The sequence below is a fragment of the Anolis carolinensis genome, chromosome 1 (assembly GCF_035594765.1).
Source record: "Anolis carolinensis isolate JA03-04 chromosome 1, rAnoCar3.1.pri, whole genome shotgun sequence".
Lineage (NCBI taxonomy): Eukaryota > Metazoa > Chordata > Lepidosauria > Squamata > Dactyloidae > Anolis > Anolis carolinensis.
In genome coordinates, this window is record NC_085841.1 from 120,881,515 (window position 1) to 120,909,249 (window position 27,735).

General features: G+C 37.5%; 1 protein-coding gene across 4 annotated transcripts in view; it reads left to right on the forward strand.

Annotated features, from left to right (window-relative positions):
* The first annotated feature begins 942 nt into the window (after positions 1 to 942).
* The window catches only part of impg1 (interphotoreceptor matrix proteoglycan 1), a 108,769-nt gene continuing 81,976 nt past the window's right edge, over positions 943 to 27,735 (forward strand). Inside the window, exons 1-2 of one of the 4 annotated variants that reach the window (XM_062981573.1) lie at positions 943 to 1,576; positions 26,160 to 26,393. In XM_062981573.1, the coding sequence (XP_062837643.1) occupies positions 1,492 to 1,576; positions 26,160 to 26,393 (319 nt within the window). In that variant the 5' untranslated portion in view covers positions 943 to 1,491. The remainder of the gene's footprint in view (positions 1,577 to 26,159; positions 26,394 to 27,735) is intronic. The other 3 variants (XM_062981563.1, XM_016998304.2, XM_062981553.1) reach the window with 3 other exon arrangements.

The following is a 27,735-nucleotide window of genomic DNA, read 5'->3' on the forward strand; positions in this document are numbered from 1 at the left end:
TTAAGGGTGGTTTTTCTATTCTTTTCCCATTATTTAAATCCCAGGTAAAAAATAGAACCCTGACCAGTTCAAATGAAGGTTGTTCTTAGAGCAACTTCTTCCTGCAGAGCTAGAGAAGGTATTGCTGGCAGTGAATAAACCTCACAGTGTGAAGCCTGCGCATGACAAAGAAGGTATGCGAGAAACAGAAAACTCCAGTTCCATCATTATCCCTGATTATCTGATTATCTGAAAGATGTGCAACCTTATTTTAATCAAACAAAAATAAAACTAGAATATACATACACTGTAAGAATCCTAATTATAATTATTCACTGAGATATTCAAAGACATAGTTCTGTTTGTCTGCCTCAGTATACAAAGGAATCATGTAGTAGATTAAGGATTTTATCACACTATTATAGCACTATTATTCTACTTGAACGGCCATGGTAACAGTCTATGGAATCCTGGCATTTGTAGTTTAGGGAGGGGAAAATAAAATTCCCAACTAGAAAGCTCTTATGCCTCACTAAACTACAAACCCCAACAGAAAGCTGCCATAGCAGTAAAGATGAAATAATAGCTCTAACAGTGTAGTGCAACAGGGCCACAAGTCTATGAAAGTTTATACTACCAATTTATTCGGTTAGTCTTAAAGCGCTACAAGATATTTTGGTTTACTTACAGAAGAGAATACATAATTTGAGTAGTTTTCTAGATTCTACAATGCTTCAGTTGCGAATACAAGATGCATTTCTTTTACTATAACTCTCCCCTCTGGGTCCCGCTCCATGCATCCTTATCCCCCACCTTTCCTTTCCCACGTCTCTAATCTAATTTGGATTTGGGTGTTCCAAGTTGTGATTACTCCAGCACTTTCCTGCTGAGTAATGACATTGCTTGTTTGGACATTGTGAGAGACAGCCTTTTCAGAGTTTTCAAACCGCAACGCTATGAATGCACCTCACCAAAGTAAGAGCACTCAGCGGCTGTTCTTTCTCAATGCTTCTCAGGGTCGCATTGGTCACATTGCTGGAATATCCAATGGCAAATGTTGAGAAGTAATGGCAAATGTTGAGAAGAAGAAGACTTCAGTTGTTACCGTGGTGCTCCTGAAAGTCTTCTGGGGCTGACAGATGCCACTCCAGAAGGTTAATAAGATGAAGGCAGCTCTCCCAGCTGGACCATAAGAGGGATTATGTCTGAGCAGTAGATAAACGGCTTATTCCAGAAACAGACACTGCTTTTTTTGTTGTTGTTTAAACTTCGTCACTCTTCTCCGAATTCTCACTCCAGTCCGACTTTCATTCTATTTGGGCAAGAGGTGGTGTGAGCTTGGGGTTTGCTCAACTTCTGGATTCCCCATCTGTGGTCACTTACCGAATGAGAGGACATTCCGAACACTTCGGTCTTAGGACAGCTGGAATTGTGTGTGGTTTTGTCTCCTTAAAAGCAACCCACTTATTCGGCCAAATCAGCCCCCTGCACAACCATCCTTGAAAATTGTGAATGGTTAAAAAAAGCAGCATGCATTTGAAAACGGGATTCCTATTTCTTGTAATTTGCCTTGCGCTCCAAGTCCAAGGAAGCACAGGTAAGTGTGCCTTAAAATATCGTGTTAATTTGCCTTGCTTCTTCTGGGGTGGGAAGGTGCATTTAAGTAGGAAAGTTAAGGTAAAAGAACATTACATTTTTCACTGCTTAGAGCTGCATGACTATAAAAAGAAATCTTCACTTCCAGACCTGAGCATTTTTACTTTGAAGTCAGAGCAATAACTACAACAGAATGTAATAGATATTCCTATTAACTACTCTTGTGATGGCAGACTGGGGGAAGAAAAGGCATTTTATACACACACACACACACACACACACACACACACACACACACACACACAAAATATATACATTTTTATCTTGTTCTTCATTAAATGTTACCATGGGATGATGCGTACACATAGGATGACTACTTCATAGTTGTAACAGTAGACAGAATAGTTGTATAGCTTGGTTCAAAGGCCTCTGAGGAAGATGTACCACACTTGATAAGACACTTTCAGACACCCCAAAAACAACTAATTTGAGACCAAAAGTAAGTACACATAGCTTCTCAAAAAGCTCAACTAGGGATAGCAATTCCCATTCTCTTGTCTGTGCCTTCAAGCCTGTTCTGACTTATGGCGACCCTAAGGCAAGCTTATCACATTCTGTGGCCGAGAGTGTGTGTCTTCCCTCAAGGTCAGCCAGGGGGTTTCCATGGTCAAATGGGGCATCAAACCCTGGTCTCCAGAGTTGTAGTTCAATGCCCAAAACAAACATTTACATAGAGTTGCATTTTTGCAACTGTTTTTTCTTTAGTTCCAGTGTTAATTAGTTGTGTCTATATTTAGCTGGATTGGGATCTTGAGTAGCACTACACCATGTTTTTCTACTTCATGAAATCTGTACGTTAAAATGTAAAAGGTGGACTTAACAGTAAAGGGTAAACACACATATAACCTCATTTGTAAATAGCAATAGTGATCATTTTGCAGAGCACAGAAAGGAGAAAAGTATTGGCTTGTGTCTGGACTCAATAATGCTTAAATCAATGGACCTCATAAATCATGACTATTTAAAATCTCATTGATTTTACTAAGTCTGTTGAAAGATGGCCAAGCTTACATTCAATCCATTGTGATAGTGTTTTCTGAAAAGGGCATTTTCCTTCTAACTCTCTGAAAAAACTCACAGAATTAGTTGTCACTGCATCTTTTTTCTTTCTTGCATCTTTTTTCTTTCTTGGCAGAAAACAGTCATATTTAGGATGGGGTGCTCTTTACTTTGCTACTGAGCTGATTTTCATTTAACCCTTTTCTTGAATAATCATCCCGAATTTATATACATTGATTTTTAAAGGGATAAAATGAACCTATTAGTTCTGAAATAACCAGAAGGTTCCAGCCAAAACATAGGTAAGCGAAAATGCATGGATTATAACCAATTATTCTTGGCATAAATATTCAGTGCACTTTACTTATGCAGATCAGCTTCCAAAGTCAAATACATTCTTTGCCATTCCAGAATGAGCAGAGCTGTGTGAACAATGGGCCTATATTGGTAATAATGTGTTCAAATTGTGTTTTCAGAAAGAATTGTATATGCATATTTTAAATGATGCCAATTAGTGTAACAAGCAATGATTTAATTAACTGTGGAGGACACTTGGTGAGAGGAAAGTATACTTTAGCTAAGTAGTAATGACACTTATAGCTGACGTTTTATACCACTGTTTATTATTCTTTCTTTTGTTACAATCCATTTAATGTAATCCTTTAATACTATTTTTAAAATTGGGACATATGGGTGGCAAAGAAAAGTGAATGCTTATTTGTGGAGTTGTGGCTAGGAAACTAAAGCCTTTCTAATCATATGGATATTTCACAGTAATTAAGTTGCACTTACTCGACAATCTGGGAATTAACTATGGTATAAATTATATTTTTAGTTATTTTGTATCAAAAGCATTGCATAAATAAATAAGTATAAAACTGATAAAATAAAGGGAGCACAAGCAACTAAATAATTTTAGACCAAAAAATGGGCAACAGCAACTGCATTGTCTGAAACTTTAAACAGTTCTTCTTTTGTGCATGAGGCAGGACATTCTGGGCAAGCATACAGATGCAGAGTTGTTTGTTCTATTCCATAATCGCACAAGGTGCCATTTTGCCAGGTTGTCTTTTGATCTACCAATTCTACTTCTGAGTCTATTCAGGGACTTCCGAGTTGCCCATTCTAAGTTTGCACCTGGAGGAAGACCCTCGTGGGGAGGCATCAAATCAGAATTGCCTGATTTTTCTGCCCACAGGTATATTCTTGCTGTTGCTGGAGAAACATTTAGAAGAGTGGTGAACACTGTGAAAGCCACCCACTGTATGGCTACCAGCCTCCTCCTTGTTTTAAGTCTACTGAGAGGAGGCTAGTAACCATACAGTGGGTGGCTTTCACAGTGTTCAACCTTTTCTCTCTCACAATTGGCAGTAACTTCCCATTGCACATTGGGGCGGGGAATGCCAGCTAGCTTATAAAGTCTATCAGCAGGTGTAGGTTTAAGACATCCTGTGATTATTCTACATGTTTCATTCAGTGCTATATTCACCTGCTTCACATGGGCAGGTTTATGCCAGATGGGGTAGGCATACTCAGCAGTTGAGTAAGACAAGATCAGGACTGATGTTCTTAGTGATAGCACCCCAGGCGCTATCATTAAGTTTCTGCAGGATGTTATTGCGTGCAGCTACTTTGTGTTTGGTGTTTACACAGTGTTTCCTAAATGTTAGTGTTCGATCTAAGGTAATTCCAAGATATTTAGGGTGGGAACAGTGTGCAAGCTCTTGACCTTCCCAGGTATCTTTTAGTTTCCTGTTGGCTTCACAATTACGTAGGTGAAAATCACACAATTGTGTCTTGACAGAGTTAGGTTCAGATGGGGCAGGGTTCGGCTTCAGAAAAAATAAAAGTTACTGAACAAGATAGGTTATGTAGGTTTGTAGTTAAGTTGAATTTGTATATAAGTCAGAACAGGTACATTTCTATGTGTAACTCCTGCCATATTAGATAGAATAGGGAAGGGTTAATACCCCTGTGATATTTGTTTGTTTGTTTGTTTGTTTTGCTGTCTGTGCTCCTGTTCAGAAAATTTCACTTCACTTTCTGTCCCTGTGATAATTGGAATTTGAAATTTGGCTTGTTGAGGAAACAAGGATTGGTGAAAAAACTTCAGTAGAGACCCCCTTTCTCTACGATAACTCTTTCGGGGGGAATTTCCTGTCTAAGGGGAAGATTTCTCTCACTTCCTGTAGTTTCATTCCTGTTCTTAACTATAAGTCATTTGTAATTTGAATGTTTGTAACTCAGGGACTGCCCGTACACTAAAATATATACCGGTCATTCTTAACCCTTCATGTTGTTGGTGAAAATAGTAATCCAAACAAAACCGGGAATAATTAGGCTGTTTTTTTGGAAGAAGGACTTATCATGATGCAAGTCAAATCCCTATATATCTGCATTTATGTTATTTCATAGTTGTTAGCGAATTTCTAGTGACCACATAATTTTCATAGATATTTCTTAGGCAAGGAATCCTCAGAGATGGATTTTCCAGATATTTCCTCTGAAATTTATCCTATAGCACCTGGCATTCCTTGGTGGTCTTCCATCCAAGTATTTACCAGGGCTGCGCTTGCTTAGCTTCCAAGATCAGATGGGATCAGGTGCCTTTATGGTATTTAGGCCTGTATACTGAAGAGGAAATCCTATTGAGTTCATCAAGCACCCTCCCACGTAGATTGGTATGTTCAACATCTCAAACTTCTTGATGGTAATTATCATTATCACCCCAAGAAAATAAAAAGAAATTATCTTTAGGTAAACAATTAGTAAATCACATGTTTTATATAAAGCATGGGAAATATATCTAGATCAGGAAGATAACGAGAAAAGATTAAATAATGAAATCTAATTTAATTATATTTAAATGTGTATGGCTTATAATAGATTTTTTAAAAGTAGCACCAGCATTTGGCCATTTTGTGCTATAGCTCAGAGCATTTTTTAAAATAATGACAGCAGAAAAAATTCCATCCCTAGTTTACTTTTTTAAAAGTATGACTTGAAAATCTATGTATATATTTTGATTCCCCTACTTCCTTGATACTGGGGCAACTGTCTATTTCTGCAGTATAATTTTACTATTAAAATGCTATCGGTCAGAGATGAAGGTTGCATCGGACAGCTTTTAAAGCCAAGCAGAAATATGCAGCCGCAACTGAATAAACAGTGAAGTGGATTATCTTCCTGCGTGTCAGTTATGTTGACATAGGCCATGTGATGTGGAGGATCCACATGACAAACCACATGAGATGTCTGGAGGGTTGTGGGAAAACTTCAATTGAAGTAAGGCAGTGTGGAGACTGATCTATATACACAGCTTGTGAGAAAAGATATCAAGTTCAATTCCTAGTGTTTGCACTATCTATCTAACTACCTGCTTTATTTTCATATTTGTTCATTCATTTGTTCAGCTTATAATATATTTGAAAACCAAATTAAGTTAAACAATTGATAACTAGTCGGTCGTCCATAGCCATTTATTTCATATCCATAGATCCAACCACGAATTACTTGAATTTTTTTTACAAAAAATCCAAAAGCAAACTTCAGTTTTGCCAATTTACACCCTTGTATATCATGGATGTTGGTATCATGGGAGGTCCTGGAACCAAGCCCCAGTGAATACCAAGGCCCACAGTTTCTAAATTACATTAAAATATAATAAAATGATTTTAAATACAGTTCAGTACAACCCAATACAAATACCTTCTGCAACAGAGTGTTCACTTGATATTTTATTTGTTTTGGAAATCAATTGGCATTGGAAATGTTCTCACCATACCTTTCAGCCTTCTTGAATGAATTTGACATGCAACCGATGGTGAGAGATGCACACCTATTGCACACCTCACTGTGCTCTTGAATTGTCATTTTGAAGCATAGTTAAAGGAAAAATGGATTTTCAAAGTACTACCCAGGCATTAATGTGCTTCTTTAATTATAAATAGAATTTGAGAATATTAAATGCAATATATCTTGTTATCGTTGCAGAACATATTCTCTCATGCAGGGCTGGGCACTTGGGCAGCATTCAAGGTCGAGGAATACTCTGCTCTACTCCCAGCATCTACCCTGAGCAGCAGCAACTGCCCAAAATGGGAGGAGGGAGAGAACATTAGGAAAACTGAGACTAGACATGGTTGGACATCCCCTTCCTATTTATTAGGAAATGGTGGGAAGCTATTGGTAAAAAATATGCTTTTTGGTGGGAGTGGGTACCAAGTCATGACCATATTTCTCGATTTTAACAGTAGTACTTCCCACCTTCTCGCCCTCCCTCAGGAAAACCCAGGACTCTTTTTTTTCTTTTTTTTTCTTCTTTTTTTTGACAATCAGAAATTGATATCTCACCCATCTCTTCTAAGGGTGCATATATAGAGTAGAATTAATGCAATTTGACACCACTTTAATTATCATAGGTCAATGCTATGGAAACATGGTTGTTATTTGGTGAGACAACTGCATGCTTTGGCAGAGAAGGCTAAAGACTTTGTAAAACTCCTATGATTCCATAGCATTGAGCCATGGCAGTTAAAATAGTGTCAAATTCCATTAATTCTGTATTGTAGAGATACCCTGTGTCACCCAAATGTTTTGTGATTTGAAGGCAGCTTCAATGATGTTCCAAATACCAATCCATGTGTGTAAAGAAACTAAGCTTACTCTTGTGTTTTGCCATTTACCTCCAAACAATCATCTCATCTCATTCATTTATTTATAAATCCATGCCCTATATTTTTGCTAAAAAGTTACATCCAGGTTTGAGATGTGCAATAACATTCAAAATACAATGATTGTTCAAGAAGTATATTGTAATAAATTAAAACAAATTAAGAACATAAATAAAGCAAGCAAGAAAGCAAGCAATCCTTAAGACCTCTTGAATTCCATAAAACCAAGGACCTATCACAGTCAAATGTCCTTCATAAGCTTGGGAGTAAGGCATATTAGTCAAGGAAGGCAAATAAATATTCACACTCTTAGAATATTTCTGAATGATTTCACTCACATGAAAATAGTAGGGCTTTATCTTAGACTAATAACATGTCTCCGGTACTATCTACACCAGGAGTCCTCAAACTTTTAAAGCAGAAGGCCAGTCCACAATCCTTTAGACTGTTGAGGCGTTGAATTATCATTGGAAAAAAATACAAACAAATTCCTATGCACACTGCACATGTCTTACTTGTAGTGCAAAACAACAACAGTAATGAAAGAACAATACAATATTTAAAAATGAAACAATTTTAACCAGCATAAACCTATCAGGATTTCAATGAAAAGTGTGGGCCTGCTACTGGTCAATGAGATAGTCTAGTTAATTAGGATTGTTGTTGTTGTGTGCCTTCAAGTCATTTCAGACTTTGGGCGAGCCTAAGTCTAAAATTATTTATTTATTTATTTACTACATTTATATCCCACCCTTCTCACCCCGAAGGGGACTCAGAGCAGCTGTATGTACATACAATATATTATATTATTAGCATAGCACAATATTAGTATTATATATTACTATATTGAACTATACCACTATACTGTAATATTATATGTAATATATAACATATAATTAAAATTATTATATGGTATTATTATTAGTATTATATTGTATAACATTATAATATTTTATCAATATTATATGTATATACTATATATAGAATCATAGAATAGTAGAGTTGGAAGAGACCTCGTGGGCCATCCAGTCCAACCCCCGCTAAGAAGCAGGAAATCATATTCAAAGCACCCCCGACAGATGGCCATCCAGCCTCTGCTTAAAAGCCTCCAAAGAAGGAGCCTCCATCACAGCCCGGGGGAGAGAGTTCCACTGTCGAACAGCCCTCACAGTGAGGAAGTTCTTCCTGATGTTCAGGTGGAATCTCCTTTCCTGTAGTTTGAAGCCATTGTTCCGCTTTCTTTTTGTGAGAAGACCAAGGCAAAGAAGGCATTGAGCAGTTCTGCCTTTTCCCTATCCCCTGTCGCCATCGCCATATTATATTATTAAAACTGATATAAAAATATTATATTATAAAACTGAAGATGGGGGCCAGGTAAAGGACCTTGGAGGGTCTCATCCGGCCCCCGGGCCTTAGTTTGGGGACCCCTGATCTACACTAACAGAGGCTCTCCAGGGTTGCTGGCATGGCTCATTCTCAGCCCTACATGAATTTACCATAGATTGAACTTGTACATTTTCATCTGAAAAATGCTACTGAGCACTTTTCCCCATCTTTCCTTGGCCCATGCTATGAATTCATAATTTGACATTTCCTCTTGAAAGTCTCTTAATATTACCTATCTTGTTTACGGTACAGTAGTTGTCAAAATACCGCCTACTTAATTTTGCAGTCAAAACCAAGTGGCTTTAAGTACTACCAAGAGTGCACAGAAATGAAATGGCACACATAAGACCATTCACACCCACACTTGCTTCTAATAGTACAATATTCAGAACCTGCCCTACTACTGGGCAACAGGATATCACAATCTGATGCAACACATTTTGGATATCAAGAAAAGGCACAAATGAGTAGTTATTTAATTTACTACCAGAGATGAGGAAAGGTGCTTCTATAATTTCCTCCCTCTTGTGTTAAAATAACGTACCAATTTCAGGTACCAACTTGGATGAATCCGGGGTGGCATTTTCTACTTCAGAAAATTGTTTTGTGCTGACCCTGACAGTGTGTGTGTGTGTGAAATAGGCAATGAACGGCAAGCTTCAAGTTGCCATTCATGGGGTTAAATAGGCAAATGTTCTGTACCAATGGTAATACATTTACTCTACAATACATGCCAGTGTCTTAGGGACAACTTGAAATTTACTAAATGTAAGTGTTATTGTTATAATATATGATATCAAAAGCATGTATCCATTAATGGAAATCTCCACTACATATCATTCTTACAGTTTTTTCCTGAGCAATTCTAACATTTTCAGATGTCTCTTCACTTGATGCCTTATCAAAAAATGGCCAGCCTCCTTTGAAAAATCTTGGGAGATGACATGTCATCTAATGTTTTATCTGACAGCTTTTCCACATGTTGTCTTTTCTGGAGCAGCAGTTCCTGAGTGATGGGTACAAATGTGTGACATGTTCCTTTGCCAAATTTACTTATGCCTTGAGATCATCTCCTTCTGGCACATTGCATACTTTGCTCTTTTTAGAAAGAATTGGAAGGTCGTGTAACATTTATTAAGAGATGCCTAATGTGAATTTTAGTTCAGAGAATGAATCTTCACCAGTTAATTCATCCAGGCAGACAAAAGCTTTCTATGTGCTTAGCAAAATTATTCTAATTACTTCTGGCTCTCCACTTCCCATCATCATTCCCTAACTCAGCTGTGTGTAGCAATTGTTTAGGACCTCTGTTTATATAACTGGCCTTGAGAAGAAGGTTAAATATATTTGTACCAAGAGGCACTCAACCAGATTTTTTTTCTTGCTTTTCCATGTTCTAAAGGTTCTGATTTCCCACAGCTAGTTCATGATTCTTGCTTTATGGTTCTGAGATACAGGGTACAGCAAACTAAAAGAAAAGAAAGCACTCTATGAAAGGCTGTCTATCCAATAAGGTTCCAAATTAATAGGCCACCATCAAATAGTATTGTCCTAAATGAGTATGCTCTTAGCAGAAAACTTCTGTTGCTAACTCTGTTCTTAAATAAACTATTCATGTTAAAAATTAAAATGTTAACAGTATTTGTGGAATTCTCAGAGGGACGAAACAGCCACATTTTCTAGTAACCTCACCAAAGAAACATGCATTTAATGTACATATGATTTAAGATATTTTTCACACATATAATAAGATCTCTGGTATTATCATTTCAAAAATTATTTTTTAAAGAAAAAAATCTGGCAGCGAGACAACCAATATAGATTGTTTTGTTATATAACATTACTGTGTACCAAGAACTGGATTTGAAGTTTGTGGATGCCTTTTCAATGGACAAGAGGTATCATCCCTTGGATCCTGAGATAGGTTAGCTTAGGCTGCAATCCTATGGATCCAGTAATGTATCCTTGGAGACACTGGACTCGTTGTAAATTTTCTAAGAAGAAAGAAGCCGGCTCTCAAGACCTCATCACATTAAGAGCAGGATTCGCCAGTCATCATGGCAAATCTGGCAGGGGCTGGCTGGGGGTGTGGAGAACCCATTGCCCCACGTCTTGCATCACCCAGCTTCCCCCTCATCCCATCCCACTGAGGGAGGTATCCACTGCTCAGCTTCCCCCTTTTTGTTGCCTACGCAACACAGGAAGCCTCCAGTGTTGCCGCCACAGTGGCTTATGACACTCCCTCTTCACTAGCGCCACGGAACCCTGCTAGAAGTAGATTTATGTCATGGGATGGGGGCCAATGGGCTCTGTGCTACAATTGAAGAGGGAGCATCATATGATGGGCAATTTTGCCCATCTGATGAGGTTGTCAGCCTCCCTCCCAGCATTGTGTAGGCTTCTGCTAGATCTGAGACTATGATTTCAGAAGTGAAGCCTCCCAGGGACTTTATCACACCAGCCTGCTCATTGCAACTGTGTTAGTGCAGGGAATGGAAAACATTCATCATCACACTTCTCTACATTAGCACAATGGTGCAGCTTTTGTCCCACAGTTTGCCTTCAACACTGGGCCCAGGACAGAACCTTGTAGCATCCCACTAGTTACTTCTTTCCAGGATGACAATGAGCCAGTGGTAAGGACCATTTGAGTTCAGCCAGTTAATCAAATCCCAACCTACCTAACATTAACATTCTTTAGCCCACATTTATCAGATTGTTCATGAGAATATCATGAGGGACCTTGTCAAAGGCCTTACTGAAACTGAGATTTGCTACATCTATAGCATTCCCTTTTATCTACCAAGCTTGAAACTTTATATAAAAAGGAGATAAGCTTAGTTTGGCATGACTTCTTTTTAAGAAACCCATATTTTTAAGAAACCCATTGCTTTCTAAGGACGTCTTCACATGGGGCATTTTTGCCCCATTTTGCCACATTTATGTGCAGGAAGGACGGGGCCTTCTGTCTGCCATCACATGACACTGGCAGGCCCCACTCACATTCCTCTCAAAGTGGAGGGGAAGTACCCGAATGGGCCATGTGAAGAGGTCCTAAGTGCTTACGGATTGTCTGTGCAATGATATGCTCTAGAATCTTTCCTGGTATTGATATCAGGCTAACTGGGTGGTAATTATTTGGTCCTCTTTTTCTCCTTTTTTGGAAGATGGGGGAAATATTTGCCTTCCTCCAGTCTACTGGAACCTCTCCTATTCACCTGAATTCTCAATGTCAATGCAATTATTTCTGCCAGTTCTTTTAATACTCTTGGATGTAGTCCTGGAGACTTAAAGTGATTTACATTAGCCAGATATTCCTGTACTGCCTCTTTATCTATTCTGTGTTGTATTTCCCCTACTGTATCCTCTGCTCCATTATCCCCAAGTTTAGTACTGTTTACTGTTTGGGAGAAGACTAAGGCAAGGTCTTCACCTTAGGGTTGCCAGGGTCAGAAATGACTTGGAGATAACCATGGCCAGCTGCTTTGGCACATCTAGTTGAGAGATAAATACTAGCTGTGTGATTTTAAAAAAATGGAACAATCTGCCTATCAAGCAAAGTTGTGATAAATATTTGTGAGGTTAGCTTGACATGTTAGTTTTAATCTGGCAGCTCCATTGCATGTGTATGGTCTCAGGTAGATGGACAAACCTCTACACAAGGAGATCACAAGCATTACCTTTGAAGAGGAATTTCTGAGCATGAAGCTTCTCTGCTCAGGGAATATGCTTATGCTATAGCTTGGCATCCAAGAGCAAACTTAAGCAGCCCCTGAACTCAAAATGAACAGTTTTGATTAGTATATGATTGGCGCTGATATATATTCTTTATTCTGCAGGCAGGTTCATCTATTATAGCTTTATTTGGACTCTGTTCCAGTGTGCATATTATAATATAAGCATATTCTTGATATTCTTGGTTCATCTGTCATTTTAAAATCCCAATTTGAATTTAATTATTGAAGCTTCCCTTCAGTCATTAGTTTTGCCTTCTTGGTATAAATATCAGCAGTACACTTGCTGAAAATTTAATTCCAGTTTTCAGATTACTTGGCAGCAAGTATAAGAAAGGTAATGCAATTATCCACTTGATAATTTTTTGATGGGAGGGAGGTTGTCATCCAATACTGCTTTTCTTCCTGAATTTATGCAACTTTCAAATGAGTAATTGGTCTACTGCAAAAGCAGTACGCCTCATTTATCAATCAAACCCTCCACTCTGCAGTTTGAAAGTATTTTATAATATAGAAATTATGTGCTTTTTCATATCTTTCCAGTCTTGGGTTAATTTTCAGAAGATTCTTCCCTTTTTCCTCTAAAATTATTTAATGCCAATATACTCCTTTTACCCCATCACCTGTTGCATATTTTTCTATTTTACCTGCATAGGTATCACCACTCCTTATGCCATTGCTCAACAAGGTTTCTGACCATGGCTCTTTTCAATCTAACAAAGCATGAAAGCTCTTGAGATAAGAGCCTATGGTTTTTTCACAGTAAGCAGTTCTAACACTATGATTCGACTTCAACAGTTGTGCCAGTATTGTATTGAATCCTGGTATTAGTAGTTTGGTGTGAGGTGCTAGACGAGTTCTAAATTCTTCTCTCTAACTACAACTTCCAGGCTTTAACAGGATGGAATTGTGGCAGCTAAAATGGTGTCAAAATGCTGTAATTGCATTGTGTGAAAAGACCCAGAAACTTTCTTCTAGGAAAATATAGCCTTCCAGGAGCAGGAAATAACCCACTGTTTTGGAGTGAGCGGTCTGACAATGAATAAGGGCCAAGGAAATTGTTTTGAGGTCAGACACAAACAAGCCCAAAAACTGCACTTTGCACACCGCTGTTGTAGCCCCTAAAAGGCCTGCATAAATGAAGGTGCAGTGCTATACAGATTGTCCCCAAGTTGCAAACATCTGAGTTACAAATGATGCATAGTTAAGAGCAGGGCTGAGACAACAGGAAGTGAGAGAAATCCACTCCTCAGAAGGGAAATTCGCCCCTGAAAGAGTTATAATAGGGGAAGGGGGTTTCCACCGAATCTTTAGTACTGTAAGTCAACAATTGCACAGAAGTGTGAAGGAGAGAAAAAAATTATGTAATTTGTTCTCAGTTTCAAATCCAGACTACCGGAGTGGGGGGAATGAACTATTTATGCTTCTAGGATTATGAATTACTGGAAAAATGTAAGAGTGCACCTTTACATAGTGCTTCAGAAAAAGGGTGGCTGAGGCCTAGGACTGATGGGAAGTCTTATCACTTCCTATATAAACACTGAGGTAGACATTGAATGGTGGAGGGTGAGGTAAGCTGTGTCTATTCAATATAGAATACCCAGAAGAAGTTTTATTTTGACTTTTTACTAGGAGTGAAAACTATGCTGTTCTTTGTATGCTATTGGGCTGCAATTTCTGGCATTCCTCACCACTGGTTATGTTGCTGATGGGAGTTGCAGACCAACAACATTTGAAAGGTGGCATGATGCCCACCCCTGCTTTTCATATTCCACAATTCATCCCTAGTGCTGAAAACGGGTTCTGCTACTGTCCAGATATGAATTAAGTTGCTTTTCCTTACTGTACAGTTTATTCTTAATACTATAAGATTAACATTCCCAAAGGGTCAACCATGCAATTAGGCAAAATGAAGCAACTATCTTATTTGGCAAATAAGCTGGAGTAATAACAACCCGCATTCATTCTTCCTGAACTCTTGAAATGTTTCCATCCCTATCCTTTGGTGGGTACAACTCTGTGTGCTACAAAATCTGGTCTATACTGCTAAATTATCCTGCTATCCTTAAGAGTGTTAAAGGTCTCTTGTCATGTTGGCACTACTGAACAAAGATCTTACTGTCCGTCCAGCTGACTTCTGTCCATGAAATGTAGAAAGGTATGGCCCTGCCCTTTATCTTAAGCAGAAAAGGGGTCTTGGGCTGGCCTTAAACCTTCCTGGAAGATAAGTTTCTGAACCATAGTTACGGAATGCTTCCATGTTCAAAAGCTGGGAGAAATCCATTGAGAGAGAATTACTCTCATATTTGGAAAAACAGGCAATATTAATCAACCTCTTCTGTCCTCACTAATACAGGATTGTCTCAAAAAACAGACTTATTTCCCTCAAAACAGAAAAATACCTTATCTTAGTTTTGAGCCATTACAAGTTCAACTATTATGAACCCAGCTCTCATTGTAACACCCTTCCTCTTTAATTGCTCATTATAGTGAGAAGGGATAAAAAGAGAGAATGGAGAATTTTATTTGGTTGGTTAGGTTGCCACGTTTTAGAGCCCAGCCCCTCTTCTCCAGTCCTCATGTCAAGAGGGAAGAAACTTAGGGTGAAAGTGCCACATTTACACTTGTAAATACACACACACACACATTCTTCTTTTGTTAGATTTCAGTGGCTGAGTTTAGTTGGTTGATGCCTAAAATATCATACCTATTGGCTGGTCCTTTCTGAAATCACTTGTACCCATCTTCTGTGATATCAGAATGCAATTTGTCCTTGAAATCTCAAGGCTTTGCATATTCCTTACCTGGCAATCCCATGGGGGGTTGAGTCACAGAGGTGGCATAAATTAGGAAACAAACATCTGAGTAGTAGCTTGATTAACTTCTGTTGCACTTCTGCAATTGTGTCTTGGTTGTTCACTTCCAGTAAATTGGACTGTAATGTTATTCTAAATAGTCCTTAATTAGATTCATCAGTGTAATTACTCATATGCTCATTTCCCCTCTATCATAAATGTTATTGTTGACTCTCTACCTCTTATTTGAAAATCAATTGATATTTGTTGTGCCTGTGTGTTTCGAGAGTCTCCTCACAATTCTACAGCATCCTGTAGAATTTTTGGTATTGTTACAGTTGTGATCATGGTGATGAGGAGGAGGAGGAGGAGAAGGAGGAGCAACAAAACATTGGATTCTCCAAAATCAGGCAGGTACATTGTTAAGAAAACTCCCATTTGAGGAAGATGCCTTCACACAATTTTTTTAATATTCCTTTTCCCCATTAGCTTCCTGCTCCATGCTTAACTCCACTCAGAAGAGGCCCTTGACTTTTTGTGTAGCACTTGGTGGGAACTCTCCTGGGACATGTGTCACTCTATGATTTAGGTGGAGTACATGAACAAGCAGAGGGCTATTGACCCATTAGTATATATTACTGAATAGTGTTTTGGGGCTTTTTCAGCTTTTGAACAGAATTTGTTTAGCTGTTCATATGATATAGGATGCTGGCTTGTATTACATTTATTTGTTGTGTTTGTTATTTTTGTATCCCATATTTCATCTAATTAGCTCAAGAAATTGCACATGACTCTCTTCTTTCCCCAGTTTACCATACAGTGGTCTTGTGAGATGAGGCTAGGAGAAGTGACTATCAAGTAAAGCTTCACCATAATATTTACATCTGGATCACATGCCTAAGTCAACTAGTGGCTGGGGAAGGGCAGGTGGCTAGACAGAATCTGGTTGCAGTTGTGTAGCCAAGAGAAAGAAAGCCTTTGTCATTCCAGATGTCCATAGAATATGTTAGAGGTACACTAGCATACTCTGGAGATTCAGAAGGGTGGAAGCTTTCTCTTGCCTTCACCATTGTAGCTAAATGCTGCCTTGGCAGCAACCTCCCCCCCTCCCCCCCCCAATACAAGCTGCTGTTGTGTGGAGGGATCTGAGCAATAAAATACTGGAGAAATCCTTCCACAGATGGAATATTCCTAATCCAAAATGATTTCTTTTATTTCAGAATAAGAGGTTTGCAATTTAGTGGAGGGGCCCTTAAACCATTCAGCCAGGGAGGTCCTAGGCCTCACTAAACTACAAAGCCCAGATTTCTTCAGTAGATAGATGCTCTGGTGTTATGAAGTCCTTAGTGAATGGGAAATAGAACCTACATCACTAAGGCGCCAGTCCAATACTCTAAAACAGCATCACACTGCCTCATTTTAGTCCTTGTAATTATAGAAAAGAATGGTTTGTAGACATAAGACTATTTTCCTTGTTTTATGCTATTTTTTTTAAAAAAAATAATTTTGTGAATGGCTCACTCCATCTAATAAACTCCTGTTGACTCAATTTAAAACACATGTATTAATGCCACTTGTCAAATGTTGGAATGGTTTGAAGCTAAGATGAGTCAACTGTAATTACTTATAGAAGGAATAAAAGGGGAGATAGAGAAAGCAATTTTCACATCACAGACGTCTTAAAGGATATATTGTTACTGAGCAGCTACAGAAGATGACAAGAAATTTTTAAAAGGGTCAGTATGATGGCATACTTTTAAAAAGGATTTCACATTTTCTTTGTTTTGCTTTTTGGGAAACTAAGAGTAGCCATATAGGTAAAATATATGGAACTCTAACGAGCAAACAGCTTTCAAACAGAATGGGGTGGTCTTCTATTATTGTCCCACAAGCCAAAGGGAAAGGGAAAGCACAAGATAGAGGCATACCTCAGTTAACAAAGTAGATGTGTTCCTAGGCTTTACCTTTTATATAGAAAGCCTGGTATTAGAGCAGTGATTCTGAACCTGTGGGCTTCAGCCCAGCAGTGGGCCACGAGAATGAAAATCCAATCCAGGAACCTTCTTCCTCTTTATTTATTTTATTAATTTTATTTCCATTCTTTTCTACAGAGCTGACCATTGCATTGGATAGACCACATCAGCTCTAAATTATTAAGTATGGTTTTCTGTGGGCAAGCAGATGGCATCAGATGGTATCAGAAACTAGAGCTGATGCAACCTATCCAATGCAGTTTTGTGAATTAGCACCACAAATAACTAAACCGGATCTAAAGTTGACCAAAAACTGATTCATAACCCTTTTGGTACTATTGTTGGAGAGTGGTCCCTGGTCAAAGTGGTCTCTGGTCAAAGTGAGCCCTGCTCAAAAAAGTTTGGGAACCACTGTATTAGAGTGACAATTTACATGGAAAGAACAGAAACACATCCCAAGAAAGAAAAGTAGCTCAACATATTTCAGAAAACTCTTTCTTAAAAAACTAATATTAAAAACATATGAAAAGAAACAACCAGGTCAGGTAAACAAAAGTATTTTAATTCCTTTGGGACCACTTGAATGATTCTTTCAAAATGCATCCTGGAATGATTTTTCTTTTTTTTTCAGCAGGCTCTACTTTTTCCCCTAATGACTTCCGTGTTGGTATGCAAATGTATATATTATGGATGTGTGATCCATTAAAATGGTTCAAAAGTCATTACAAAACTAGGGGGCACTGGCATTTTGTTTCTAAAGTGTTTCTAAAGTGTAGTTTGTGAAAAAAAATTATTACTATAATGAAAGCAATGAAATTTCATTACTATAGTAATTATGTCATTCATTATTAATTAATTAATTATATCATTATAGTAATTGAGCATAATTACTATAATTGGAGAAACCCCTATCTCCCTAATTTTTAAAGCTATTGCAGTGAAACTTGCTACAATGCTAGAACACATTTACCACTCCAGCCCACCACATTTCAGGATGTTTCACTTACCCATGGATTTTTGGGAAATTTTCAAAGTTTTTATAAACAACGTTTTTTTAAAAAAAAAAACTACAAGAGCCATCTACTTGAATTATATATACAATGCACAAGATAACTGGGGCATCAATCCCCCAAAGTTTCAAAAAGATTCACACATCTACAGATTGTTGGGGATTTTTAAAATGTAGACAAAAACAATTTATCCCCAAAGAGTGACCACAGCAATTCCCTTGAATGTCTGTCTGTCTTTATGACACACAACCAAATAACTTCAACTTAGCACAGATTTATGCTATTACATACTTACGTTGCAGGTTCAATAATTGTATTTATTAATTATTAGACTGATTCTATAAGGCTGGTGCCATTGGGGCTTTCTGATGCTGAGTACTGCATTTTGGGAAATTTAGTTTAGGGCAGGGCCTTTTGCATTCTGTCACAGGGGGCCTTAGCTTCCCAAACTACGTTTCTAAGAATGCTGTGTTCTCAGTCTCCCATCCATTGTCTTTGCTAGTCCCGCCCCCAGTGCCTTTGCTTTTGGCAAATTGGGCCAAAGGGAAAAAAATCATGTTATGTTCTCTTGGCTTTATCAAAGTTGCTTAATGCTTATACTGAAAATTAAACTGACCTTAGGAGGCATCCAAATGTTTCAGAATTTTAACAAAAATGATTAGTGTGTGTTTCGATTCTTAAATTCTCACCACCATCACCTTTCCTGGATGTTTCTAATGTTGATTCATATACACACATCTAAAGAATTTGATCTAAAAAAAACAAATTAGCGCACACAGTTACAGTAGGATTACTACAGTAAGATCCCATTTTTCCCAAGTCAAACTGTCTTGTATTGTTTACTGGAGAAACACTGCTGCAACCTATCACTTAAAGCATCTCTAGCCCTCCTTCACCATCTCCCTAAAGTCATGTTGAGGAGGAGGGGGGCGACCAACAACTTCCAGGTAAACAGAAGATAAGACTGCCTTCTATACAACTCTCATCATCATTGGGCACCACAGCTGGAGCTTCTAAGAATCAAAGTCCAATAGCACATGGGCAGTTTTGTCTGACTAAAGTAATGGTTCTCAATCTGTGAGTCCCCCAATGTTTTGGCCTTCAACTCCCAGAAATCCTGACAGCTGATAAACTGGCTGGGATTTCTGGGAGTTGTAGGCCAAAACACCTGGGGACCCACAGGTTGAGAACCACTGGACTAAATTATAGTAGATGAAAGTTTTCTTAATGTGATGGGAAATTGAAAGGTAATTACAGAAATAGACTACAGGGGTGGTAATCATGTGGCACGCCAAACTGCAAGTCCCAGCATTTCTAACCATTGGGTATTTTGAGTTGCTAGGCCAGCAAGATGATCCTCATCCCTGTTCTAATGTGATAAGGGAAGAATTTGGAAAAAATTTGCTTTTTTTAACTTCCAGAATCTCATGGCCAGCAAGGTCAGCTTATTAGTTGATGACAAGCTATGGATCAGTGGAAAGGGAGATAAAGAAGTAACTTTCTCAACTTTGAAAAGTACAAGCAAAGAGTGAAATAATGGATTCTCTCTTCCCACTGAATTACTTGTTTTAGACCAAGGAAGCATATGAGGTACATTGTCACAGATGGCTAAACAGCGTAACAACCGCAATTAAGAACCCTGCTGCAAATAAGTTTAGGGATTCACAGAATTATCCATATTTTAGTCCTTCTTTCCAGCCTTGGCAATTTATGCTCCATATTTGTGGCTTGTGGTTGAAGCTTACTGTGCAGTGCTTCTTTTCCACTTTGGAGCTGTCTAAAGTTTATAAACTAAAAGCATCCCCAATTTTTGCATGACATTTGTTGAAAATCTAGGTCTGGTTCCTACCTTTTATGCATGCCATTGCATTCGTTGTTGTGAAATGTTTAACCATTTTACCTTGTCACAGATTACTGACAAAAAAGTGGTTATTGGAAAGACAATTAGTAGATATACTAGGATTTCATTGGCACTTGCTGCTTTCTTGCTAACAATTTGGCAATGACAGATCAATGCATAGATAAAATGTTTTCACTTGGTAACTGATAGAAACCCTTTTGCAGTTTGCAGAAAAGAATAGTTATGAATCAGTTCCATTTTCAGATGTTTTGCTTTCTTCAATACAGAGTGTTTATGGCATGTGCTTTCCAAAATGAACTTGTTATAAAGCCCAGTAATAACTGTTCCCAGCTTCTGTGCTTTCAGAAGGACAGTCTACTGGAATGTTAATTAGAAATTCCTACAATAGACTGACGTAGAACATGGGTTACTTATTCTCTAACATCTTGCTGGAAGGTTCTCTTTTTCCTTTCCTTTGTCTGCTCAGATTCAGTTCAGTCAGTTCCAAATTGTCAGGATGAACCATCTTTCCTCCCTTATTTTCTTTTCATCTGTCTAACAACCTCCAACATAATAATTAATGTTTATGGCTTTGCTCAAAGCTATATTCTTCATTTCATGAAGACGGAAAGAGACGTAAATCATGCCTTATACGCTGAAACCTGTCATGCTCCACTAAATATTTAACTCTTAGTTTTGTAATATTCTTATTCTTTTGTGAGCTGGATTTTCTTGAAAGACATTTGATTTCTTTTCAACGGCCCTTGGTGAATCTGAATCCTTTCCAAATACAATTGCTATCTACAGTCAGTTCATCAGAATCTAAGCTGTATTCTTTTTCTTGGCCTCTTAGGAAAATATTTCCTTTCTCTGGAAGTTTGTAAATTATCTACACATTTCAACTCTTTCTTTTCAAATACATTCTTTAAACAAACCTTTTATTCTATTTACCATGTCCTTCTTTGCAAGTTGCTTGTAAAATATGAAAGACAACATGTAGCTACAGAAATGCTTCCAAAACAAATCAAAGTTTTTTTAAAAATCAACATTATAATTTCTTTAAGCATCAGTGAATAGAATTTAAAACATAATTACTTCACTGACTGCTCTTTCATTATCTCCATGAAAATAATTGTTCTGCTTTCTTCTGAAGCTATTGAAATTCAAGGCTTTCAGGAGTTTATTTAATGTAAGCTTTTATAACATTATAAATTGTTGTGTCATATAAAATGATGTTAGGCATAATATTCTGAGACCAGCCAAATACAGAGTGCAAATCCTACTGTCATCAAATGAATGCAATGTTATGATCTAATTTACCACACAATGTATGGTGACTACTCTCTAGTTTACTAATATGTTTTGGCCCTGTTTTCACATTGTTTATAAACATTGCCACTTTCTATCTTTCAAGAACACACCTAATATATAAGATGAATATATATCAAATGGCAACAGGCACTGTCAAAATGAGAAAAGTCCACTAAAGGACTAGACCTTGGAGATCCATTGCTGGAAAGTGCTGTAATTTTATGGTTGTCCTCTGTAATCTTAGGCCCTGTCTACACCGCCATATAAAATCCAGATTATCTGCTTTGAGCTGGACTATATCGCAGTGTTGACTCAGATAATCCAGTTCAAAGCAGATTTTGTGGGTCACCTGATTTGATAATCTGGATTATATGGCAGTGAAAAAGTGCCCTAATAGGGTTTTCAGGATGCCCTATGACAAATTATCTCCAAACTGTCACCTCTGCCTGTGTGCATGTGGGTTCCTTGCTTTTCTCCTTCCAACTTGTCCATGCAATTACTCCCCACTCCCCCTTTCACACACACAACACACACACACACACATTCTCTCACACTCTCAGATCTTGCTATCTATTTCTTCTGATTCCTTTGCCATCCCACTTTCTCAACTTCTGCAGTTTAGTCACCTTGCTATTCCTTCTTGCCTTCATCCCCATCTCACAGCACTTTTCATTCTTTCCATGCCACCTCCAGGTTGCTACCCTGTTTTCCCTAAAATAAGACATCCCTAGAAAATAAGACCTAGTAGAGGTTTTGCTGAATTGCTAAATATAAGCCTCCCCCAAGAGTAAGACCTAGCAAAGTTTTTGTTTGGAAACATGCCCACCAAACAGAACACCAGAGCATGCAGGATCAGTAAATGTACGTACCATAGAGTGTTGTACATGGAAATATTGGTAGTAACAAGAAATTCTTGATAGGATTCACAGTTTGTCTGGTTATGTTGGTTTATGATGACAACTACTGTACAGTATATAATAAATGTTCATATTTTTTTGTTCAACAATAAATGTGAATTCTTCTTCATGGAAAAATAAGACATCCCCTGAAAATAAGGCCTAGAGCATCTTTGGGAGCAAAAATTAATATAAGACACTGTCTTATTTTCGGGGAAACACGGTATGTCCTGCATCCTTCTTCTGATCATTTTGTCCTCTCCTGACTGTGCCTACTATTGCCTCAAGTATGATCACTCCCTGCTTGCTCCCTGACCAGTCCATTCTACTTACAAGGCAGGCATGATTTCTTTTCTCTTTTCTTAAAAATGATAGTTTTGTAGCTAGGTGCACTACAAACTGTGGCACATCTGTGGCACAGTAGACCCTCTTTTTCATGAGGTTTAGGGACTCAGGATACCCACAACAATGGTAAAACTATGGGAAGAAAAGCTTGTTTAACCTGAGAGAACATCTCTTTAAGAATTTCTAGATCCTCCCATACAACTTTATGATTAGCTTCCATCACAATAGTGTTGGAACACCTACAAATGTCTTAAAATGTGTCTGTTGGATATTGACCATAGAGTCATGTTGGAAGTCAAAAAGGTTATTAGATAACATACATTAATCAAATCCACAAATAATCAGATTTGAAAAGGTGAAATCTGCAGAACTGTATAAGATACTAATCTGTGGCCTAGTAGTATTTTGGGAAAACCCAGGCTTTCCATACAGTAAATGAGGTACTAACTTCACCTATCAACCATGTTCAGTTACAACAATTGTATATAAGTGTGGCTTTACTGGACAATCTTGCTCCATTCTCAGCCACTTTAAAAAAATAAAATATATGCATTTTAATAAAAGAAACAAGGAGTTTTTGGCCACTGAAGAAATGTCTATTGGTGCAATGGGGAGGGGGTAGTAATATAGTGTAGCTGAAGCACAGGGTTTTATTTGTTCCACTATAACTGAGACTACTCCAACCTAAAAAAAAGTCTGAAATTTGTAGTTTGGTGAGGTACTTAGAATTTTCTGCCAGAACATTCTAACATCTATAAGCAATGTAAATGTAAATACTAGGATACCATAGGACGGATTCATGATAACTGAAGCATTCAAAACCTGCCACAACTTGTGGATGTGTCCTCTTTCAAATATGCAAAATCTCACAATCCCCAGATATGCTCAAGAACCTATGACCCTTTATGCATACAAAACATACAAAACAGGCACTTTAGGAAGTAAAATATGTTTAAAATGAAATGTTTCATATGATTCAAGCAAGGCATACTGGCTGAAATGGTAGAATAAGACAACAAGCAAGCTGTTCCAGTTGAAAGAGACATAAAACCTCTTTTACCTCTAGGCGTGAATTTAATTTTAGAAAATGTATCAGAGATGCATTCTAAGGTTGGGCATTGACAAAGCCAAAACTATATGACCAGAAACACCAACACTTTTCAGCTGAAAATTATTGCTGGTGCTTGCTAAGATGGAAAAAAGGTTTCTCACATTTTTTATAATATGGGAAGATAATATGTTCTATATGGGAAGTAACCAAATCATGTGAATATGTAAAGAATATTCAATATTCTGTCCTAGATTTTAAAAAAAACAGATTCACCAAAATTTGGAAAACCCTGTCAAGAAGAATAGAACTGCATGAATTTTGCACAAAGTTCTAGTTTATATCATGAAATGTTGCAGAAAAGTTATTCTGTGTATAAAAATGAGAGGGGAGTTGCACCAGCTTTCTATACACACAACATTCCTTGTTTTCTATGGATGAAACATTTTTTCCTGCACAGAAAAATGGTTTTTGCAAAAGGTGCATGCTTTTCATTGGGGAAAAATACTGCAAAATAATATTTGTTTTCTCCTACAGCAGGACTAGATTTGTGTCCCTTTTACATTACACAGTTATAATATTCTCATCCAATTTCATCGCCGTTTTTATTTAATGTGTATGAAAAATATATAATGTACAAAACAGGATTAGAATCAGAGAAAGCGAACATCAACAATTTTAGATATACAGATAATACCATATTACTTCAATAAAACAGCCTAGACTTGGAATGCTTACTAAAGAAGGTCAAGAAAGTGAAATGGCAGGTTTGCAGTTGAACATGAAGAACACAAAAATAGTGATCATGAATTATTTGCCATGGTATTGGTGATGGTGTTATAGTAAATAATAAAAAACATTGATATAGTTCAAGGTTTTCCATACCTTGGCTCAGTCATTCATAAAAATGAAGATTGCATTCAAGAAATCAGAGGAAGACAAGGACTTGGAAGAGCAGCTATAAAGAAGCTAGAGAAGATCCTGAAGTATAAAATATATAAAATAAGAATTGTCAATGCCATTGCATTTCCCATTTCTATGTATCATTGTGAAAGCTGGATAATGAAGAAAGTTTATAGGATCAAAATCAACTAATTTAAAATATGGTGCTGGAAAACAGTTCTATGAATAAGTAGCATGTTTAAAGGAAAATGAAATAGGTCCTAGAGCACACACACACCCCCAATTAAGACCAGTAGGCAAAATGCAACCCTTCAAGATCATTTACCCGGTCCGCACCCTAAACTTTAGATCTAAGGTCACCTTAAGTCTGAAGCAACTTGAAGGCACACAACAACAATTCTAATTAACTTGACTAACTTGTCAGCCAAAAGCAGGCCCACATTTCCCATTGAAATATTGATAAGTTTATCTTAGTTAAAATTGTTCTTCATTTTAAATATTGTATTGTTGTTACATGATTTTTTGCATTGCAAATAAGATATGTGCAGTGTACATAGGCATTCATTCATTTTTTTGTTCAAACTACAGTATGGCTCCCCAACATTCTGACAGATCGTGAACCAGGCCTCAGCTTTAAAAGCTTGAGGACCCCTGTCCTAGAGCAAATGGAGTCTGCGCTAGACCTAGAAGCCAGGATGACTAAACAGACTGTCACACTTTGCACCTGTCATGGGAAGAAATGACTCAACCAAAAAACAAGAGGCCATAATTGTTTGTGGTAGAAAAGAGGAAGACCCAATTATAAATGTGTAGACTCAGTTAAGGAAGCCAAAGCCCTGTTTGCAAGACCTAAGCAGGGCACTTGATAATGGGGTGACAACAACAATATCCCTCTTTAACTACCTGGTTCCATTAGTTGTGGAATCCTGGAGTTTGTCGTTTGGTCAGAGATGGTTCCTAACCTTTGGCAATCTATGTGTTTTGGACTTGAGCTCCCACAATTCCTAACAGCTGGTAAGTTGGCTGGGATTTCTGGGAGCTAAAGTCCAAAACACCTGGAGAGCTAAAGGTTGGGAACCACTGCACTAGAGGACCTTTCTGGCTAAGAACGTTAAAGGCCCCTCCTTAAATGGCAAATCCCAGGATTCTATTGAAAATTGCCATGGCAGTTCAAGTGGAATTATCACACTAGAACTGTGTAGACTGAAAGGATCTTTGGGCCTCATATACATTGCCATATAATGCAGTGGTCAGTGTAGAGTGACTCATATAATGCAGATTGAACTGGATTATATGAGTGTACACTGCCATATACTCCAGTTCAATGCAGTCAATCTGCATCTACACTGCATTATATGGCAGTGTAGAAGGGGTATTGAACTCAAGTTCTGAGGTTGTCTATTTCTTGTTTGGGGCTTTGACCTGAAATGAAATTTATTCCTAACTCTTGTATTCAGTACCTAGTACCTTACATAAGGAGTAAATTGTATTTTGTTGTTTCTTTATTTTATGGTTTTAATCTACACTTTAGAAGAAGTAAAAATATCAGAAACTGTTTTCTGTTTTTGCAGCTTACTGAATGTTTGTTTGTCTTAATCTCTCCCCTTGCAGAAACTCCAAATAAAATTAATCGTGATGAAGCCAAACTACTTGCAGATACTTCCGGGTTTGATAAGTCAGAAAGAACTACAAAGAGGTCTAGAGTGTCAACTATCCGCAGGATATTTGATATGGCCAAACATCGAACAAAAAGGTCTTCTTTTTTCCCAACTGGAGTGAAAGTTTGCCCTCAAGAGTCAGTGAAGCAGATTTTAGCAAGCCATCAAGCTTATTATCGGCTAAGAGGTGAGATACAAGTCCATTCTGCTCTCTTGATAAACTGCCTTTATTTCTTCACTCAAAACCTCTTGACCAGTTATATGATTTTTTTTCCTGATTTAAAAAAATTAGTAACTATTTCTCAGACATTACATAGTCTTAGGAAAATCACTGTAAATTAAACTCAAACAAGATTCACAGTGCTATTTTATTTACTGACTTTTTATTCCCTTCAGTTCTTTGAGAGAGAAATGTTCTAAAAATCACAAGAAAACTCTATTCAATAAGTATATTTTGAAAAAGAATCTCAGGAAAAGAAAGTCCCATCTTGTTAAATAAAATAACAAGGTTGTCTGCTCATATACATTTTTCACTTTACCAAAATGTAAGTTAGGCTGAGATGATAAATGACTAGTACAGAATCCTCTAGTGGGCTGTAGGTATGTATATATTCAATAACTATGTTCTACAAGTATGTGATGAGTAATTCAAGCATCTTCTTCTGATTGAAACAACATGTTTGAAGACTGTACAGTTTTCAAAAACTATTCACAGCTGGGGAACTTACTTTCTGCCTCATTATTTTCTGTATAAGGTTTTTTTGTGCAGAAACCCCCATTAATTAGTGAATTTATATTATTGTACAGAAATTTTGCTTTCTGTGCAAAGACTACTGTTTTCTGCACAGAAAATATTATAGTTGGACATGTATTCTGCATAAAATTCACACATGATCTTCAAGACCAAAATAACCATGTGTAATTTTTTTTCTCAGAAGTGGTCCCAAATTATGAAGATTGTCATCTATCTGGTTTATAAGCATTTTCTAAATGTTTCTTTTCAACAATTTTAGAAAAATATTTTTAATATTCTTTCTATTTTTAGTGAATTGCATGTCTGGGCTTTGAATAAGATTCTTCCCCATCTCTTCCTTAGTCTGGCCACAAAGCAAACAAAAATAATGGGACAATACTTTTATCTCCTTGGATGAAGGACGTGATTAGTGACTTCATCACACACAATTAAATAAGTATTTTTACACACTAAAGAAGCTGCCACCAATGGTGCCCTTCACACAACACAAGCATCAAATGTGAGGCAAAGGTATCTTGCTGCTTCTAAAGTGTGGGGTTTTCCCACGATTCCTGAGTTGCTTGGCAAGTGACTTATTTCTCAATTCCCCGCATAAAGACTTGTAAAATCACCCAATTTGACATATGATGGGAATCTCCCCTTGCCTGTTTGTAAATAAAAATGATGATGACTTCATTGTGGAGGAAGGAGCCGAGATGGGCACTATCAATTCCTTTCTGCTGCCATTACCATTTTTGAAACTGAGGACGTATAGCAAACAAGATATTTTAAACAT